This window comes from Pygoscelis adeliae, unplaced genomic scaffold (genome assembly GCF_000699105.1).
Source record: "Pygoscelis adeliae isolate BGI_AS28 unplaced genomic scaffold, ASM69910v1 Scaffold74, whole genome shotgun sequence".
Lineage (NCBI taxonomy): Eukaryota > Metazoa > Chordata > Aves > Sphenisciformes > Spheniscidae > Pygoscelis > Pygoscelis adeliae.
Window position 1 is genome coordinate 1065280 of NW_008824665.1, and position 21608 is coordinate 1086887.

The 21608-nt window shown below is 41.2% G+C and overlaps 1 protein-coding gene across 1 annotated transcript in view; it reads left to right on the top strand.

The window, feature by feature from the left end:
* NUFIP1 (nuclear fragile X mental retardation protein interacting protein 1) overlaps positions 1 to 18956 on the top strand; it is a 28546-nt gene extending 9590 nt beyond the window's left edge. Inside the window, exons 6-10 of the mRNA XM_009322853.1 lie at positions 4282 to 4374; positions 8262 to 8524; positions 12581 to 12709; positions 14467 to 14699; positions 18033 to 18956. Of these exons, the coding sequence (XP_009321128.1) occupies positions 4282 to 4374; positions 8262 to 8524; positions 12581 to 12709; positions 14467 to 14699; positions 18033 to 18374 (1060 nt within the window). The 3' untranslated portion in view covers positions 18375 to 18956. The remainder of the gene's footprint in view (positions 1 to 4281; positions 4375 to 8261; positions 8525 to 12580; positions 12710 to 14466; positions 14700 to 18032) is intronic.
* Positions 18957 to 21608: the final 2652 nt, after the last annotated feature.

The window sequence follows — 21608 nt, forward strand, 5'->3', positions numbered from 1 at the left end:
CTCAGTGTTTCCCTGTGTTTTGCAGACAGGTGGTTGTGAACTCTGACATCAACTTTGGTGATTACAATTACTTTTCTTGTTTTGATTTGTCCTGTCTCTTCCAAGTGTTGAGAAATGTGCTGTTTTCACCATATTTTTTTCTTAAACACAAGTTTAAAGGGAATTATCTACAGTGCATTTCCTTAATGTGTCAGATTAAGGTATTGCTGTCTTCCCTTCTTTCCAAGTGAGATCTGTGTCCTGCTAGCCCATATGTTTCTAACCAACTCTTCTTGAGCAAAGGTTATTAGAAAGAATGTGGCAAGGCTGCTCTGGTATTAAAGTGAGTTGTTGAACTTTTGCCTAGGTCCCAATATAACACTGGAGGATTTTCTTGATCTTGTGTGTTGCTTGTAAATTCTCACCCTCCTCCCCCTCTTTCTTTAATCTGTTGGGTTTTTTTGGTTCAGTTAGGGATTGACTGCTGTATTTCCTTGAAATACATCTCATAGGCTGAGCACGTGCTTAATGAATGAAGGCCAGTACTGTCAGCCACACCACTTTTAATTAATTTGTGGTTCTCTAGTTGAATAATGATAATCCTACAGTAGCTTGGAATCCTCCCTGGTGTTGCATTTATAGTAGTTAAGTATGTAATAAGGAAAATAATTTCTTAGCACCTGGTAAAAGTAGAGAAGACGAAGCAAAGTAGAAGGAATGTGTTGGTAGATCAAGGTAAGCATAGATACAATAAAGTTTACTCTGAACTGCAGGGATGGATAAAACTGCCTCAGCTAACGTATGATTAAAATCACACTAGAGATGCAATGCTTGATAAAATGCCTGGGAGTCTTAAACCAAGATTTTATCAGCTCTCTCTTGGGCCATCTTTGTTCCAGTTGGGTTATCCATGACCCCTTTGCTGTTGGTGGTGCGTATGCAATCAAGACCAGCTCAAGAAATTATTGAGGCAATTTGGTCACAGTGCTGTTTCTATAAAGATGATAAACTTGCATAGTTCTGGACTCAGAAATTCATTGTGTAAACTGCTATAGAAACAGGTCTCTCTTCTGTTAGACATTGGCAAAGCTCTGTTTTTCCACTGCTAGCTAAGAGCTAGTTTACTCTGATGTTTATGTGAGCAAAACAGAGTACGCTGGCCTATAAAACATGTACGACTTTGGCTAGTGCACTCATTTATTGAAAAAAACCACCTACTCACTAAGGCACACATTAGTGATTATGCTCAATGTCGCCATTCCCTGTCTCTGGAAGCTTAGGGTATCTTTTACCTGCATGTCACTTTGTTGGTGTATATGTAATATACTCAGCCTGAAAACCAGTTTTCTGGTGTTATCCTGACAATTTGTGCTGAAAAACTTCCAGTTTGGATTACAGAAGTGTCTTTGGTTGGAAACTGCAGCTGCTATGAAATGGGGCTGCCTTCTCGGGCACTGCTGGTTCCTTCGTGAAATCTACTGTGCCAGACCATCATGTCCTGGTTTAACTCCCTCTTCTACAAGAAATTGCTTAGGTTTGTAAAGCCTTTGTGGTGACCAATGAAGCTGTCTGTAGTCAAGGTCTGACAAGTTGTTTACCGGACCTAGGTGCTGAGCTACTTCTGCTTCAATGGTGTTTGTAGGTAATGTTTTAAGAACCTTGTTTTATTGGGGGAGGAGGGCATGACTTCTGAGAAAGATTCAAACACTCATTGGATTTTAACACATGGCCTTTTATGTGGAAAGATTCAGTATAGGCTCTTCCTTCTGCATCGTCGCACCTCTCTTCAGGAGCAGTCTTCCTAAATTTAACCTTCCTGAATAAGAATTCCCTGTATCAAAAAAAAAAAAAAAGCCTCTCTTTTTGATTTTTGAACTCTCTTGAGTACTTTGTGGCTGTCCTTAGATAGCGAAATTTGCAAAGTCTGCCATAAAGTTGTACCTCAAGACCATAATGTTTCCATTGTAGGCATCTGCCTCCACTTAGGGTCCAGCTGAATTTTGCTGCCTCTGTGGGTAGATCTAGCTGATGTTAGGAGGTGCACAGACCTATTTGTGCTGGGGCTGTGGTACCTCATGAGTTGTGGAGTTGCACTGAGGCTGGTACGTCAGGGTGGGTGGGTAACTTAGGTCCACACTTCTTTGGTCCACTTGCTCCTTGCAGGGGGAACTGGGGTTGACTTGGCCCGGTCCCACCAGGACCCACTGGTGCGCTTAGCTCAGCCTCATCGTCGTGCAGCAGAGCACCTGGGGAGGCATGAACCCAGTCTACCTTGTACTGAGGCTGGTGACCTGCAGACTTGAACGTCCGGAGCTTACTGCCCACCAAGTCCTTAGATGGAAGAATAAACTAGCAGATGCTCATTGTGAATGAAATGAAACACTGTGCATGTGTGCTGTCAAAATAGGTACATTTTCTGCACAAGGTAAAGGCAGTGAGTAAAACGCTATTTTACATTTGAGGAGAGCTGGAGAAAATAAAGACAGCCACTACAGGTGCCTTCAGATGTGCTTTTGCAGGCATACTTGGACTTATGACTTGAGCTCTCTTTAGCTGTTATTTACTGCCTGTGTCAACTGGAAGGGTGGTTTAGGAGAAATCTGTCTGTCTTGGCACTGAATCGAAACGAAAGCATTCATGGAGTCCATTACGGTGGCTCGGTGGAGGGAGTGGTAACTCATAGGAATGAAAGTGGGAGGCAGCCACGTCTCGGATCATGTTGTGAGAGCGTGTCTGAATATGTCCTTAATCAGCATAACTACAGCAGCACTTTGAAGACTCCTTTGCTCCAGGATTAAGGGTCTTCCCTTATGTCTTCTAAAAGAAAAAAAAAATTGCTAAGACAAGCTTGGGGCTCTTTTGAGCATAACTATTTATTTTATAGCCCTCTCCCCTCCTGTGAGCCTTACTTATGAGAAGGAAAGCACCTTATCCTAAAACTGTGGAGAGGTGCCAAGGGCAGGGGTCGTTGTCAGTGTGAAGCTCTTGAGATTAAATAATTCATTGCATGCTTGCTGTGTGCTGGGAGTGTTATAACATGGATAAAGAAATGTAGCTAATGGGGAAGAGTGGAGATAAAACGTCACATCCCTATGCTCGCTTGAGCTGTATGGCAGATTTCTGGGGGAAATCCAATGAAAATAGATGTTGACAGCTCGTGTTCAAATCCTCTTAAAGGAGGCAAGTTCTGTAATGTGTTAGGTGTGTCTCATAGGAAATGCTTCTCATCTTTTTCCCTTGGTATGTGGTTGAAGCTGTCTTGCATCAGTGTGACGCTTAACACTCATGTTGTAAAACAGGGAAGATGCATGTGATAAGATTAAATATTTAAAGAAAGATACGTGTCCTTTTTGATACTATGTATAGTGAGTAGCTGTTCTAAGTTTCTTGTTACTCCATTTTAATAGACTTATCAAATATTTATACTTTGTGTTTCTGTCCAGAAGCTGGTGGGGGTGTGCATGTGTTTCCCATTTACCACCTTTATCTCAAAGCACTGGGATTTAGCTAACTAATGTTTACAGGGCAACTGACATAGCCATTTTCAGGCTTTGACGGTAATTTGCAGCAGGCCTTGCATGTTAGAACCAGCGTGGCATTTGTCCGTAGGGAGGGATGGGGAGGGAGGAAGAGAATGGGAGAGAGGGATGGTTTGGGAGATGGTTGCAACAGTAGATTTGTTTTGATCTGCATGACTTAGCAATTTTTCTTGGAAGCTGGAAGAAAAAAGGGGCAGTAATTTTGGTGAAGTAGAGGTCAGTGTGCAAGCACAATACTGAATATTGCTCGAGAAGAAACTTGTGTGCTTTTCCTTAACTATCACATTAAATGAATCTCGTGCACCCAGAAGCTTTTTTTTTTTTATATTACAGGAACTCAGCAGTTGGTTTGCTAAAGGCATGTTGTACCTTTTAAAATCCTTCAAATACTCCAATTGAAGCACCATAAAAATAAAATTGCAGGACTAAATCATGCTGTTATGTGTAGGGACAGGCAGAGGGTCCATAAGCATGACTGAACTGTTTGTCTGTAGCTTGTTTGATGGTTTGGTAAATCTAATCATGCCAATTTGGTAGATTTCTTTTTTTTTTATCTGAGTATATAAGCATAAACGTACTCAGGTTTCTTGCCTTTTTAAGAAGGAAACAGTCTGTTAAACTTCCATGAAACGTTTTAAAAATCTATTACATTTTTAAAAAATCTATTATATTTATAGAGGATGCTGATGCTGGTTTGGTGAAGGGTGGATTGACAAAGTACAGTGAATCATTTAAGAGTCAGTGAATTTTTTTTTTCTTCTAGAAATTTTCCTACGTTGGCAAACATTGAAAGGAAGAAGGCGATGCAGATGCAGAAGGAAGAAAGGGGACAAGTGCTGACTACCCAACAGTTTGGGTAAGTGTTTTGAGACAACCTTGTTACTTCTGAACTCATTAGGCGAAAAGTATGCTCTCTTACTGTGGTCTCCCAGCACTTACTGCCTCTACTGTACACACGATCTAGGTGCCCTTTAACAGAGGACAGGTCATTTGACAAACTGCAGATGTAATGTTCCTTTGTTTACAGTGCTTCGTAGTCCACTTCAGTTAAATTAAACAATAATTGTATTAGAAATCTGATGTTCGTGCTGAATTCTGTGCTCTGGCTTGTGTGAGAAAACCACATTCTGGTGGTCATTCATTAGATCAGCGTAACCTTGGTCTCTGAAAAAGAAATAATGGGGACAGAAGTCATGCAGCATAATGAATCCACATAGTCTAATCCTTTAATGCCTGAAAATGGCCAAGAGAGATTTTATGAGCGGATTTGGCTTCTTACTCTCCTTTCAGATGATAAATCAATAATCAATTGAAGAGGGGAGGAAGATTTAACTTTATTTTCATAGCTTAAGTAGTGCTACTTCTCTCTTCTACCCTCCATCATATTTATCTATCTGCTACCTTTGTTCTGGGCCTAATACTTAACCCTGTTGGATTTTTAGCTGTTCTCTCCCTTATATGGTGAATTACTTTCCAGTATGATCTTTGTTCTTTTCTCCTGCCCGCAGTGTCAGTGTTATGTGGAACCAGCTAACTTCATTAGCTCTACTTTAGGGCCTGTGGGAACACTTATAAAAAATGTTATAATGATCCATGCTCACAGAATATCACTTGTTTAAATGAAAACGACTGAGCTGGAAGGCAGCAGCAGACCCACTTCTAAGGGGCTCTTGCTAAATCCCACTTGCTGCTGCATGGAAGTGAAGCTGAAGCTTGTCTCTTGCTTTTTTTTGTTTGTTTTTTAATAGGGAATGACACCAAACAAAACAAAACTTGCACCATGGTAAAGTGGTTGAACTAGTGCAGAATAGGGTTCGTGCCAGGCTAGTGTGATTTGTTAAATGGTTATAGTGCAAATTACCTTGGTGCAGCATGTGCTTCAGAAGACCCAACACTGACCCACCCCGTCCAGCCGGTTGCCTTTTGTGACTTTGAAAGGAAGTATTGATAAAAGACTAAAGTAGAAACTTCCTTTGAAAGGTGTAAAGTTGCAGAAGTGCTTTGGACCCGAAGAACCAAACCTAGGCATTGAGACTAAAGCCGCAAACGTATGGAATTATGTTTGGAGGCTCTTATGAGCAAAGATGAGTTTCGCTTGTCACAATAACAAACTGCTTGGTGTCTACAGGCTTGTTTGGTAACTGTTGTGGCTGTGAGCTGGGTGCATTGTGTAGTCTTAAATGTCCATCAGCAATTCCATACTTATCTATTACATGTGTTATAACTTTATATCTGGAAAATTGTTTGGGAAAAACAAAGCCCTCAAAACTACAGGTTGTTTGCTGTTTGCTTTCACTTAGTGACCTTTAACTCTTGTTGATTTTAGAAATTTGTTCTTTTTTCCCCTCCCTTCCCTGAACGGCTAGCAATATAGACTTGATGAACTGTCCAAAAAGCTGTCGTTTCTGCTTTGTGTATCAACAGTAAAGATTCTGGAATTGGTGCTTATCTGGCAAATTTACTGATGCATGAGGCAAAAATAGAATACAGCTTGTTCTCTGCAAGCTGTACTATTAAAGCAAATAGCTAAGTAAGATTTAGAAGGGATTAGATACTTAACACTTCTACGGCGCTTTCCATTTGTGGTTCTCTGAAGTGCTTTACAACTGCTAATTCTCAGCATCCCCACGTGTGAGATTAGAGATGCAGAAGGACCACTTTGGCAGTCTGTGTGGTGTCTTGCAACAGCTGATTAATAGCGCATGGCTCTTTATCCCCTCTGAACGGGAAGTGAAGAGTACATCTTTCATGAGGGGAAGGCAGAAGGCAGATGCCAGGCTGACGTTTGTTGGGATGTGTTTGTGCCCTTGGGGTTTCTTTCTGGGTGCTTGAGGCCCCAGGGAAATCAGAATGCTGTTTTTTAACCCTTGGTCAAGGACAACACCTCTAATTGAGCCTATATTTGCTCAGTAACTTCTAGGTTATACAACAACATTCTGAATTTAGAGCCTGGTTGTACAAATTCAGAAATCCAGTTCTCTGTCTAGATGGAGTTGAATTACGGGAGCTAATATTAGCCTCCTTTTATGGATGAGAGACTGATGCGCAGGAAGGTGATGGCTTGCCTCTTGTGCCACAGAAGCGCTATGGTGGATGACGCTATCAGGGCTGAGCAATCAGTGTTGTTAGACACTCGTGAAATGGCTGGAGAATGAAATGAAGTATGTTTTGTTGTGATATAAAGCCATTTTGAATGCTATGGCAGGCCCTGTTCTCCTCTCAAGAAGGACTTAATTAGGCTGGAAAGGTATGGAAGAGAGGAATGTTGGTAATGGGAACATTTTTGTACAAGCAAAGAAGTGGGTGGCTTGGAAGGGCTGTATGATGGAGGTCTAGAAAGATTGCATAGGTGGGAAGAGGTGAGCAGAATGCAGTTATATGCTGTTTCTTGTAACTTGAGAAGGATGTGGCTACCAAATGACCATTTTAAACATCAGAATAAAGACAAGCCAAAATTAAGTCCTTCTTCACAGGATATTAACACCTTGCTGCAAGATCTCAGGGATGCCAGACGTTTCACACAGCATCCCACAGCATGAGACTCAAAACCATCAGTGTCTTGGGAGCGTCTCTAGTCAGAGAGGGTCTCTAAGTGGTACACTGCTGAAAAGTAGGCGAGCAGAAAGGTGACCATTTGCTCTGCTTTTATGCTCTTTTTTTCTTTGCTCTTGCATGTTCCACTGGCTGCTTATCAGTGACAAGGTACCAGGTTAGAAATAGACCTCTGAGACTCTGCTTGCAGATGCGTGACTCTAGACCCAGGGAGAAGTTTCAGGAAGAAGCTTTTGCCCAAGTATGGTATTATACAGTTGACTAGGGGCTCGTTCGAGACGGTAGATCTTATATGTCTTTTGTGGTTGTAATGTGCTGATGATTAGTTGCAGCCTTGCCTTGCTGAATTAAGTTTCTGTTGCTTGAAAATAAGTATTTTCAGGAAGCTTATGTTGTCATTTCTATATTTGCTTTTCTGTCTGGGTCACACCTATTCTTCTATGTGTAAACTTTGACAAGAGTTTGTTAGGCTCTCCGGGTACCTTCCTATAAACATGTTTTGTGTTTATAGGATAACCTGGAAGATTAGTGGAACCAGCATGCTGTGCTCTTTCCATAATTTAGGACTTGTTTTAGGTTTTTTAAAATCCATTGTCCTGATAGAAGTTTCTTTTCCTTTTCCATCCGAGTGAAAAAGATGAATGTCATGTTAGCTGGAGGCAGGAGTGGGCAGTTGTTATTGCAATTGATGGTGTCAGATGGCTGAATGGATTTAGTGCAGCAAGATCCCACTCTGAGCCGTAACTGGAAAAAGGAGACTTAGCAGTGGAAGTATGCTTACAGCAGATGATTCCCTCTTAATTCCACATTCCCCCTGTTTTTGGATGACTTCATTGATTAAGTGAAGGGAGTATTTGTTGGTTTTGTAATGTGAAATGAAAACACTATATCCTTACACTGTAGATGATCAAGAAACTTGCTTAGCCCTCATACCCTTTGCCTTGTCAAAAGATAAAACTCATGAACTTCAAACTCTTCATTTGGGTTCCAGCTTTGTCACATTGCCCTGCCAATGAGACGAGCTGTGACTACCTGTCTGGTCTGTCACCACGTGTTAGCTGAGCTGGAGTAAGTCCTGGCAGCAGGCTGTGTTGCTGAACCTTAAATGCGGGCCTGAGCCATTTGGTTACGTCAGCTGATTTTATTCTCACAGCTTGTCACGTGTATGAGCTTTGTGTTTCTATTCTCCAGCAAAATGAAGGGGATGTGGAAACCTCCAGAAAATGAAGAGAGGTTTGGGCAGCAAGGAAGACAGAGGAGAAGACAAAGGCGCCCGTTCTGGAAGAAATTTAGGAAAAATAGCGGCAATTATAACGTACATAGAACTCAAAATGAAGCCAATGGACCAGAAAACAACATGTGTGAAAAGGAACATGAAAAACAGCGTGCTTTGGTGGCTCAGCCATACGTGAAGGACATGGACCCTCTTGGTCTTCTGGCAAACAGTGATGCTGGTAAGATGAAGGAACTTGGAGAATTTTTATTTTAAGTACTGCTGAAAAGATTACTGAACTTTTGTGTAACTAACAACTTCTGGGGAGAGCTGGGAATTTAGAAAAGCATGTAAACTCTGTCCTTGATTGAAAGAGGGCTAACTAGGCACGTTTAAAATGGGATAACTCTCTCTTAGTAGAAGATAGATGCATTGATGCAAGGCTTTACAGTAAGCTTGCAGAAGAATGCTGGGGAGCCTGTTGTCATATTTACCTTCTCATTGTTACTAACAAAAAAAAAAAAAGCCCAGGATTGCTGTATTGTGGCTACGATAGGGCCAACAGGGTCAGAAGCTTGAAGGTAGTCCAACATCCCTGTGCCTAAAACTTGCACTTAGAACTTGCTTTTAAATGGAAATTTCCGTAGGGAGATACCCTGATTCAGGACATGGTCTTCTAAGAAAATTTCCAGTGTGATTACTGTGAAATGTGGGTTAGTGGTTTATCTAAAGGAAGTGGGGTAAATCTTGCATTTCGGGGAGCTTCTGCCCTAGTAGGCTTGGCCTGTTATGGAGGAAACTATCTCAGTAGTCTAGAAGTCTTTGAGATACGTGTGTGTGTCTGACTGAATTCATGTCCACATGTGCTGGTAGGAGGAGCTAAAACTAATAGACTTGGCTGAGATACAGTTTGGAAAGATGCTGAAATACAAAGTCATTGAAGAGGAAGAAAAAAAATCTGATTTGGAAAGGCTGACACAAGAATGTTTAAGATACTACCAGCATTAAGCACTTTTATATAAGTTTGCTTGCAAGCTAAGTTGATCATATTATAAACACACAGGGAAAATCTAGCAGACTACTTTTAAGTCTTTCTGATTTTTCTGTGAGAATTAGGAAGCATTAAATTTTGTTCTGTATCAGCAAAAAGTGCTTAATCTAAAGAGGAGAACGCGTTGGGAGACAGGATGTAGGAGTGTCTTGGATTTGAAAAATATCCACACCGGATACTTATTTGTCTTAGTTTTGTATGTTTTAAAATACCTTATGTGCTTTAAACTAATATTTAGCTAACAAACTGGAGAGGGTTTCTCGGCTCTTAATGGAGCACCTCAATTCTATCTTTGTTTTAACCAGTACTTTACCATAATAATCTTATTTTATCTGTGATTTCCTGATTAGGAATGCTTTTTTGTCCAAAACGCTTGGCTAGGAAAGGCAGCAAAGGGAAAGTGGTTCGAGCCATAGGGAAGTGACGCTGTGGTAACTTTAGGAAAGAGAAGAAAAGGAATAGCATCTGAGTTGTTTTAAGTTTAGATGCTGAAACTTTTGCTTGTTAAAGTTTTGGAAGTGCTGCCAAAAAGTTTGTGTGCAATATTACATGTTCTGTCATAAATACTGTACAATAGCCTAAAGGACATGAATCAACTTAGGTTGCTAAACCAATGTGTAAAATAAGAAAATCTTTATAAAGCCAGAAGAATGAAGTACTTCGACAATCAAATTATTTTGTTAAGACTATTAAATATCCTGTTGTGGTTTTGAAATAACAGTATTTAGAATGTGAAAACAAATGGATTTCCTTGTAGAAGTTAAGTGAATTACTGAAAGTGTCAGCATTTTTCTTTTAATTCTAGATTTTGCTATATTATCTAATTTACTCTTTATATTCTCCTTATGTGTGTGTTTTCTGAAGTATTGCTGCTTAGTTTTTTTCGTGAGCGTGTCTTGTTTCTACATCCTAGCAGCAATATAAACTCTGATGCAGTACTCTTAGAATATGGCATGCAAACTGACTTATACTTTAGCTATTTTTAGCAACAAGGCTAGAATGTGTCCCCTGGAAAGATGTCTGATGCTGACTTTTTCCTCTTGAAAACATTATCTTCAATTAATGAGAACAAGAACTCAGCATCCCTATGCAACTTGTTTATTCCAGTAATCTCTGCGTGTTGGGAAACTTAAGTATGCTTAAATATAACTGTGTTTTCCCGCAGCATCTGTGTTTTACTTAATGATAAAAAGTCTAATTATACCAAAGTACAGCTAGTAACTTCTGTTACAATAAGTTGAAAAGGACAGTGGTACTTGCTTATTACACATTATTAAAGCCAGTTGCAGTTTTTTATGCTATTGAGAAATACAGTCCTAACAAATAATAACACACACAATATAACTAAATAGAATTTAAAAAAAATCATACAACTGAAGTCCATGATTTTGCTGTGTAGGTACATTTTGTTGGAGTATTTAAAACTTTCTAGCAGCGGCAGCCCTTTCTCTAGAGGGAATGTATTTTTTGCATAATGCATTCACTTAAGTTCTGTTTAGTGGCTAGTTCCTTCAGAGCTAAGAAATTGAATGGGAGATGAGAAAACAGAATTTTCCTCTTGATTTATAACCAGAAACAAGGTGAGATGATGAGCCTGTCAGGTGTAAAATTCTGAGGGATCTACTGACCAGAAACCGTGAGTTGTATTCCGTACTGCTTCCTCCAAACGTGTTACTCTCAAAGAGAAAATGTATTCCAGTAAATGCGTTTTCCTAATTTGCTAAAAAGCATATTAAAAGTAATTCTTTAAAATTTAAAGAAAATAAAAAGAAAAGGCATCCAACCCCAGTATGCACTCAACATTTTGGATGAGATAGAAAAAAATCAGCAATGAATCAAAATAACTTGGAATAAATGCTGTTTTTATAATTGCTTAAATATATGCAGATGCTCTGTATTCTCCATTAGAAAAATGCACCACGTTTAGCATGAGCTTCCAATGTAATTGCAAATTGGCATGATTATTAAACCAGTGAGAATCAACCTTTCTCAAAAAGAGCTCAAAGTAAAAAGAGGCAGGTCGGTAGTTTAGATAAATATCTGCATATTTATCTAAAAGTTGTCTTACCAAATGGCACGAGCTCAAATGAATCAAATTGCTAACTGTTAATTAGAAGAGAGTAGAGAAACATTTGTGATTTCAAAATAAGATCTCAAGAGTGTTTATTTCAGTAAAATCTTCTTAAGAAGTGTGAGGCAGCTTTCCTGTGGGGCAGGCTTAGACAGACGGGATGGGAGAGGGCACAACTCTTTTTCTTTGTGAAAATAAGATTGCAACCAGTCTTTTTCTAGAAGACTCAACAGGCTACGAGTTTCTCAAAATGTTTCTAGTAGTGGCGTGTGTGCGTATAGTGTGTGTGTGTGTATATATATATATGAAATTTGTATGCAGGTGTATTACTGAAAAGCAATTCCTAGTTTTCCTGCTAACTCTAGCACTGTTCACCTGAGAGTCTTTCCAAGATTTTAATGCATATAGATCCTTTGTTTCAAACTAAAGCCATCACAATTCTGCATGTTTATTTTTAGGAATCTTTTTCTGGTAGGGCTCTGTTTTCCTAGTATCCTCAATTTCAGCATTTTTGGTCCACTTGCCTCCTATCTTCCCGGTATTCTCTTTTGGGGCAGTTTGAGACTAATACATCACTTACTCGTGCATGTCCATAATGCTCTGTGGGGATTTAAGTATCAAATGGTCTGAAGTACTGCTGAAAACCGGTCATCTACTTTGTAGCCTTGGTTCTCAATGTCCCTTATGAACTTCTTTTACTATCCAAAAAATTATTGGCTCTTAAATTCTCGCTTTGAAGGAGCCTAATTCTCCTTCCCCCCCCGCCCCCAACTGGCTTTTGAATCGTTCTTCCCCGCCTCCACAGGACTAAATCCAGCAAGACTTCAAAACATATTATGAAATCCTTTCTCTCTTTACCTACACTAGATAATAAAACCTATAATTACGTTTGGTATGTGAAGAAAGAACCAGAAAGCCCAAGCTCTTGTTCAGGAAACTTTTTTTGCTTCTGTAGCTTTGCTGGCAGGACTGTAAACCAGTGGTGAGATGACTTTGCCACCGAATGTCTGTAGAGGGTAGGCAAGTGTGGGGTTTTTTTATCAGTCCACGGTGTTGAGCAATGGTGCTCGACATCGGTCTTGCATAGTGGTGAGATGGGGGTTTAGCAGCAAGGCTGGCTGTTGGCACGCAGGAGTATTGGGGAAAAATCCCTCTCGACTTTTCTCTCCCTGCAGAATCCGACAAGGACGAAGCAGCAGCTGAAGACGGGAGGCTGGGATTGACTGTTGTTCCCAAGCAGGTCACCTCCGCCCTGAGTTCGTTGTTGGCCAACTATGGCAGCGCGTCCGACAGCGAGCCTGAAGGTGTGTAGGAGTGTGTCCTCTGCCCTTCTCCTCTCCCCTTCTCCCCTACATCACTGCACTGGTGTGGACTGCAAGTAATGATAAGATCTGATCACAAATGACCCTTCTTTGGGAAGGGTGGGGGGTTTCACCTTTTCTGTATTTGATCCTTTGCCATCTCCATCCAATTGTCCATGTCCCATTTATTTATAAATGCAGCATTTATGAGAGCAGTAGCCCAGTGGTAGCTCTTTGTGGCTGCATCCCCAAAAGCTGCAGGTTATCAGTGCCAGACAGAACCTACATAGTACTTAAACTTTCTTGAGAAAAAACTTTTAACAGAAATCAAAGGTGTTGCAGAAGAAAATACAACAGGTAAGCTGTGGCTTATATTTAGCAAAGATGTTAATGTAATGCCGCATCCAAAACACTTGGCTATGGAAATGCCTTTTGATTTCTGGCCTGTCTACCAGTGCTGTAATTCAGAGCTGTCTTGTACCTGTTGATTTTTAGGCTCACACAAGTAAAGAGAGAATCTTGTAAAAGGTTACGCACAGGGATGTTTTTGCGGTCTGTGTACAGATCCTTTCCAGTTTGCTTTCAGTGACAGTGCATGCTAGTGCTGGTGCAAGCCATGCGTAAGGACAGGCTGGGAGGAGTAAAAGGACATACCGTTATTCTGCTCCTCTTGTTTCCCCATTCCTCCCTCCTCCCAGTTTTGAGCACTAACCTGGGTTACTGGGTGAGCCATTACTTGTTCCCAGGATGGTGATAGGTCCCAGTCTCAGAGAAGCACCCGGCCAGAACACAGCATTTGTGCAGACAGCCGGTGCACGGGGATGGCCTTGTCCACTTGGCCTGTGCCACATCTAATGCCTTTCCCCCCTGCTCCACCCTCCTAGCCCATATGTTAGAAAGCCTCAAACAGAGTTTCCTGAAAGATTGAGTGTTTTTTTTCCCCCCCTCTTTGCTTGCCTTTTCTCAGCACCATCTCCTGGGTTGAAAGGACAGCATAAAATGTCTTTGGTTAGGGTGTGTGTCATTGAATTTCCCAAGCCTTTTTTCCCCAACTAGGGGGAAAAAAAAAAGCAGCCTGTCTTCAGTCTCACTTCAAATTATGTTTGAATAGTGCCAGAAAAAAAACTGTTATGCTCACCCTGTGAACTGATTTCCATGTCCTTAAGGGCTTTTTCCGTAGAAGGCTTCTGGGTGTTGCAGTAAGATTTGAACTCTGTCCTTGGATTTTGTGCTTCTCTGAGTGTATGCATCAGTGTATGGTAGAGAACTGCTGCTGCTCCTTGTTTTTGCAGATAGTCACTATGCCTTACTCGCCCTAGACGGCCTACCCAAAGTTACAGAGAGCATCTAGCAGGCAGGGAGTTGAACTTGGGCATCTTCTGCCCTAACTATCATGATTTTTCTCAGCAGCCAAATTTGCAACAAGCTGTATTGTGAAACGGAAGCAACGTACTTTCTAAGTGATAACAAGGCAGAGGTTTGAAAATCTCGTTCAACTCTTACTACTTCTATTTTTCTTTTTGTATTGCAGAATTTAAATATCTTGTTTTCCTTTCTGTGAATGTTTAGAGATTATTGTTTGTATTTTAAAAGAAAACCCAATCCAAACAAAACCCTCCCTTCCTCCAAGTAAACCTTGAACATCTTCACACCAGGTTATGTGAGCAAGAATAGTACTAATGAACTGCCAGTGCATGGGGATATAAGCATGTTAAAGAGGCTTTTAAGTTTGAGATGAAAGTGTGTTCTTTTTCTTTAAGAAATCCCTGTCAAGACTGCAACAAAAGCTGAGAAAAACGAGGTTGTGCTCAGAAATGCGCCTCAAAGTACTTATGTTCCTTGGAGTCGAAACCCGAATCAAAAACGTCCGGAATATGCAGGCACGACATTAAGAAGCTCGAATTCAAATGCACGTTCCCCCAGAGGGCCTGATAACTGGGGCAAGAAAACATTACCTCTCCTTCCGAAGCGCCGTCCAACTCTGCTGGAAATGGTAACAGTCTTAGTGTTAAAATAATGCCTCCTGTACAAGAGTAGCACTATTTGTGAGCGGTTCTCCTCTTCCCTGTGGGAAGTTAGAGCAGTCTGTTAGCAAAGGTCCTGTCTTAAAATAGCGAAGTGAGCGTTTCACTCGGAGAAAGTGTAGATGCTTGAATAGACAAATAGAAATACCCTGGTGTGCATTCAGGTAATGACTGACTTTGAGCAAGAGATGACAACTTAATCATGTGCCTAAAATGAGCTGCACGAAGGACAAAACCTCTGTTCCTCCCTCTCCCCTCCCTGTGGTAGCATCCAGTAGGATTTGTTTGCGTGTGATCCCATCAGCCTTATTCTGATCTTCCTCCCTTTGCTCCTGGCTTTGCTATTCAGCTGCCTTCCCCTGATCAAGGAGCACACAATCTTTTCAGATGCAGTCAATGAGATCTTGTTGATAAGAGTGTTGGTGACTTAAACTGTAGAGTGGTGTTGAGCTGCAACCTGCACATGCGTGGGTTTCTTCTCTGTAGGCATGTGTGGGCCAGTCTGAGGAAGTGACAGTACCTTGAAGAGCAGGTTGGGGTCTCAGAAGGGTAAAAAGAGGTTTGTAGGGGTGAGTCCAAGGTGTTATGATTCTGTTCTCAGTAACAGTGCAAAGCATCCTGTTTGGAAGCTTGGTGGCTTTCTTTAGTATAAACAAAACTTTGAAGCTTTTATTGCATTTAGTAATGAAAAGCAGTATCGGATAGGTAGGCTACCCTTGTGATTCTGTAAATAGCCAGCATAAAGCTCCCCCATCAAAGGAAAACTTGCTGTGGGCAGAGCACAGGAGAAAGCAGGGTGCCACTGACATAAGAGCTTGAAACAGCACAGGATGTTTAGGCAGGAGGTACCTGATAAGCCACATCCCAAGCTGCAGATGTGGGAGAAATCCCTTGATAGTCCTTTTAGCACATACTACTGTTGCTGCCAAGAATTAAAACTCCTAGTGACGGAAAAGGAAGTGTTTGCCCTTTGTGTAGCTCCCTAAGCATGCAGTCGTCTTTATCTCTTGCTCTTCAAAGTTGTTGGTGATCAAAGCAGTGAGGACTCTGGAAAAAAGTCATATGAAGTCCCACATGCTGAGAGAAGCTGGCAGAACATTGGAAGCCTGAATTGTAGCTTGCCAGTATAGTCCATTTTGAAAATTGCATTTTGGTGGGGTTTTTTGCCTTTTAATGTTGCTCAAAACTGTGTTGTTAAAGGATGTGTACTGTGGCTGTGAATCAGAGGAGTGCCTGAGATTTGCAGGTGGGCTTCCGCTGTCAGAAATGGTCAGTGTATAAAATCCTTGAGGAACCAAAGTTGAAATTTTAGTGAATCACTGCTGAGAATTTATCCAAAAAGTAAGGAAGTGGGATTCCTAAGAAAAGGATGTTGTATCAGTGAAATGATGCTTTAAAAAAAATAAAAGGGGAGGTAGGAGAATAGCTGCGGATGTCTATTGGCACTCATTCGGCAGTGAGCTTGGGCACTACTAAAATGTGTTTATTGTAGCCATGCAAACAGTAATGTGTGTTTAGCCGTTCTGTATGCTGTCAAAATAAAAAGCCTGTGTAGCATCACTCCACTGATAACCCATCCCTGCATTAAAAAATGTAATACAAAGATACAGTCTTTGATAGAGTGATGGTGCATCCCATCTGTGCCTTTATTTGTCCATTTGGGAATTCAGCAGTTTCTCCCAGTCTGGCAAAGAGAACATCACAATGCTGTCTCTTCTCTGCCCTAATGTGCATCTCTTAGTTCAGATGGGAGGTTTCTGAAGGCCCATTTTAGGTGTTGGCTGCTTGTAACACCTCTTAGTAATCAGTCTAAATGGAAATATGCACACTTTAAGGTGGCTGGTTAAACCACTGTTGAAACTTAGAACAACAACAACAAAAAAGCTTCTCTGCAACGTTACAAGCCAAATTTAGCTAGGATGTGTAATACAGGTCTCCTACAAATGATCAGGTAGTTACAGATTTAGCCACTTTAAATTTGTTTGTTCAGAGTACTAGTTTGGCCAACACTTGCAATGACAAAAGGTCCTTCAGCCTTTTTTTTTTTTAATATCAAAATGAACTTTGAGGTTAAAGGAGATAAGGGAGGCCTCTAGCACTTTGATTAAGCTATTAGACTTAGGTTGGTGGACTATAGCCCAAACCAGTTATTGCTACTTAAATCCATAGTCTGGTACCTGATGAAACATGCCCTTCCCTTGTATTTATAAGTATCTTTTACTCACAGGGGTTTTCTAATGAAAAATGCATGGGATATTAAATTACAGATACAGTATAACCTGGAAAGTGTAAAAGATGCTAATAGACTTGCTATCCTGATGTACTGGAATGTGGGGCCTGGAATGCGTTCTTTGTTTCAGGTGTTAATTATAGTCCATGATATGAGAACATTGTCATCTGGGCCTACAGTCAGATAATTGTGGGGGAAATTCCTGGTATTTAGGTATATTCCGTGACATTCGCTACCACCTAAGCAAACTGAGACTGATAGCTTAATCCAAAAGATACCATGAGATTTGTCACTTGTTCTATCTGCCTTAGTGCATTAATGGCTCTAAATGAGCGGTGCTTAAACATGTGCGCTTTGGGCATGTGTGTATTTTTCATCCATTCCAGTGGTACAGTCATGTGCCGGTACCATAGTGAATCGTGGCCATTATGAGCCTCTGTCATTGAAAAAGTGGTGTTTGATCACCAACGTGTGCTGCTTTGGTAGCTTGCTGCAGCCCAAAAGGGCAGCTCCCTCCCTGCCACCTCCTCTCCGGATGCCTGGTCCCACCTCTTCTCTGCTATGCTGGGCCTTTTGCTCACCCTGTTCAGTTTTTGACACCCTCCTCCCCGTCCTCCCCCCAAAAAAAACCCAAACAAAAAAAAAACCCACCCCAGAACACCCCACTACTTGCTGCTAACTGTCAGGTTTGTTTTTTCCTGGCTGGTGAGCTGAACTGATGCAGTAAGAGGCCTGATGAGCGTGAGCTGGTGTGAGGGAAGAAGGGACAGCAAGCCCTTAGATCTCCCAGCCCAGCAAGCTGTGCAGTAGTGCTGTCAAACACGCTCGCTGGCTCTGCCAAAGCCCCCGTCAGCTGGTGGGAAAGCACCCAATGTGGGAGTACGTGGCTTCCCTGTGCTGTCTCTGGTAAGGCAGGCAGTCTCTGTGTGTCCAGGACTTGTGTGAGACAGCCAACTATTTAAATGCAGAGATGTTCAAAATTATTGAGTAGAGCCATACATCTTGCTAGGCTTGTGTCAGCTACAGAGCAATAGAGGGAAATGTGCATCATCTTCTCTTCTCTTCTTTCCAGTTACTGGCCCAGGACATCCGACACGAAAGGAATGTGATTTTGCAGTGTGTTCGATACCTCATCCGAAATAACGTGTTTGGACTTCATTTTGAAACAGAACCACAAGCTGAAACAGAGACTGAACAGTCCTCTGCAACCGCAACCACAGCAGAGTCTTTGACGGACCAGCTCAATGAATCTAATTGTTCTTGTAGCTCTGACCTTCAGTTAGCAGGAGGAGAAGATGCATTATTAATAGCCCAGGGTGAGAAAGCACGCGTGGATCAGACTTCACAGATGGTTCACTTGGCAGATGAGGACATGTGGGAAACCCCGTCAGTTCAGTGTGAAGAAGCACTGTAGATGATGTCTGTTGTGGACAATAAAGCAAAGGCTCACCTTTTCTACCTGACTGATGCTTTTTGAAAGACATCAGTATAACAAAATAATCATTAAAGTACATACTGAAAGCTGTTAAAACCACTTTTCTGATCTGTTCTGCCCGAAGTGGCCGTTTCCTTGTGAAAAGAGCATCCGTGCTGAGTAATTGCGTTTCCCCATGGCAGAAAGGCAGCAGTGGCACAGAGTGTGATCTTCCCTAGAGTAGGTGCGGATCCCCACTTTCAAGCTTCAGAGCTCTGAATGTTTTACCTCGTTACAAAATGTGTGTCAGTCCATCACCAGAGCCAAGTAGTGTTGTGGTAGGATGGATCTTCCTCATGTGAAATCATGGTGTGGCGTGTCTGGGAGTATCTGAGTGTCCAGAAGTATTTCAGTGTACTTTTGTAATGGTAATTCACTGCATATTTTTTCCCCAGCTGTTATTTGATATACTATATCCAATATAAATGTAATATATCCAGTATAAACTGAAGAAATGAAATGGAAGATACAACTGACCTGGCTCTAAAAGTACTGCTTGCACCAGAAGTCTCCTCCTCTCTGAACTAACTTGTTAATTGAGCAGAGAAATGGAAATGAGGGTGCAGACTGATGCAAGAAGCCTTAAAAAAAAAAAAAAGAAAAAAAAATTTGCTAACTGCTTGCATCAGTGCTAGGTTGCTGGTTGACCTCAGGTACCCAATATTAAGCCTTAGACCTTGCTCTTGAAGCAAACTCTTAGTATTAAGAATATTATCAAAGTTCAGAAAGCTTACCAAGAGTTACTGGTTTGTCCCTCTTTAATATGCATTGGGAATATATTAGTTTGCCTTCTGGAAGAATGTCTTCCTTAGTACATTATTACGATGCTCCTACAGCATCCAGTGCTTTTTCTTTTTTCATAGATTTGTGCATACAGCCATAGTGTTGTGAGCACTAAAAAAGCATCAGCCAAGGTTTAGAAACAAGTTTAGTCTTTTGATGATTACATTGTGTGTTTGTTTGTCAGAATCCTTCTTGTCAAGGGCAGGTGTTAGTTTGTCACATTGACACTGAAAACATGCCATGAAAATAATCTATTATCAAGACCTCCACTTCAGAGTATTTCTCTGCTCTTTGTCTTTTAGTCATGGCTAAATGTTGGAGTTAAATCTCAGGGACTGATTTTATTTTTTTGTTCTTTTGTGGAAGTCTAACCTTCCGTTCCACCATCTAAAATACGGAGACTCACATGAGGGTTTTTGTTGCCTAATAACTGTATTTTCTTTCCTCTAGTTCCTTAACTTGTGCCATACATCTCATTTGTGGTGCACAGAAAACAAGAAATAGTTGAAAATTCTGTCCCACTGCTCTGCAGTTTATAGCTACGACTGCATATTGTGTTTGTAATGCACCGTCTAAATTTACGGAATTATATAAATATCAACACCCTTGTAAAAGTTGCGTGTCTCAAGAATATATGTGCAGAATAGAAGCAGTGATCATAAACATTTTTATTTCCAAGGCAGATGATTCATTCTTCCCATGATGGTCCCACGAGCCGTTTCAATCTCACTGACTTGCTTATGGCTCTTACAGTTCTACTGCGATGAAAATACCAGCAAAGGACTCTCAGCCATGGAGAACTGGCACTCGGCAGAACCTGATTTCAGAGTGGAGTGGTACCAGTGCTGTTGAAAGCATGGGTAACAGCTGCAGGAAAAGAAATGGATGTCTTAGGATTGCTACTAAATTGCACTTTAATCAACCCTTAACGTGCTTCTGTCCCTATCGAATTGATGGCAGAGCTTTCTTTGACTGTACACTCTGACCTTGTGTTTAAAAAAAAGCAAAACAAAACAAAAAACCTTTAATCTGAATTCTTTATACTGTTGTCATTATGGACTTAAGAATATTAAACTTTCACACAAAACCAAAAGCTTTGTTAGAAGAAAATCTTTTTAAAGTCTATTTCATGTAGCTAGGAAGAGGTGGGTTTCTTTTGGGGGAGATGTGTACATGGCCAGCATGGCATAAATCAGGAATTCTAACCTAGGACTTGTTGCGTACATGCAGAATTGCTATTGTTCTCGTAGCGAACCATTTCTGCCAACTCATATAGCAGACACATGGAGACATACACTGCAGTGATGTTAAACCCTGAATTGCAGTCTTGGTCAACGAGTGGAAGGTCTCTGTCCCTTCCTTAGCCCCACTTTTCTTTTCCTGTTCTTCCAGACTGTGTTCAGACTTCACGTGCCTCTTCCTGCTGTTCAGGAATGTGCTTTCTTAGTACCTTGGCTTCAGCCTTTGGATAGGAAAGGTGCCACAATGACCTTTTCTGGTACTGTCAAATGCCTACGGGCTTCTCCGGTCCCTGTAACTTTCCTGTTCTGGGTTAAGAGGGGTGGGTTTTGTTTACTCCTTTCTAATAAGAAACCTCTCTGTGTCTGTGTAAGAATGTGTTGCTTCTGACATGCTGCAGGAACCAATGTCTTGATTAAGCTTTGTGTAGCTTTTAACTTTCTCATTGTTTTGGTGTGGGGTGGTGGTTTTGTGTTGATTTTTTTAAAGTTGTTTTTGCAGTGTTGTTAGGAAAAGAAAAAATCCTACTTCTCAGGCTTTGTGACTCACTTTAGATAAAAATATTCCAGTGACAACCTTCACACTTCTGAAATTTTATTTTTGTCTATCTTCTTTTATAACTTAGCTACTGAAAATGTAATTGTGGGTGTCTAGTTTAAATTCAGTACCCTTGGGCTTTGGTGGTTTTTTGTTTGTTTTAAATCCATCTTGCCTACTGAGCTAGAACAGTTGAGAGAGGGGGGAAAAAAAAAAGAGTTGTGGTGGCGCAGCTTAGGCAATCTAGGCTCTGCTGTGAACAAAGTCACGCTACAGCACAGCGGCTCCTGAGACGAGGGTAAGGGAAATGAGTGTTGTGTGTTTCTAATCGGTATGACTACTTGGTCAGTGAGGGCTTTTGCATCTGATTTTACATGTTGATGTTGCAATCCTTGCACTGAGAGCGCAGGAGATGGGATGGTTCGATTAGCCCTGCTCCAAAGGGAGATGCTGTCCCTGCTGTCAACGTGCTGATCCTCTGTGTCAGCTCCTTACAACTGAGTGTCCCTCTGCTTCCCCTTGTTCCTGTAACCGCTAATCCAAGTTAGTGCAGTCGTTATTCAGGAATAAGTCATACAGTCCTAGCAGATGTTACATGTTTAAAAGTGTTGACGA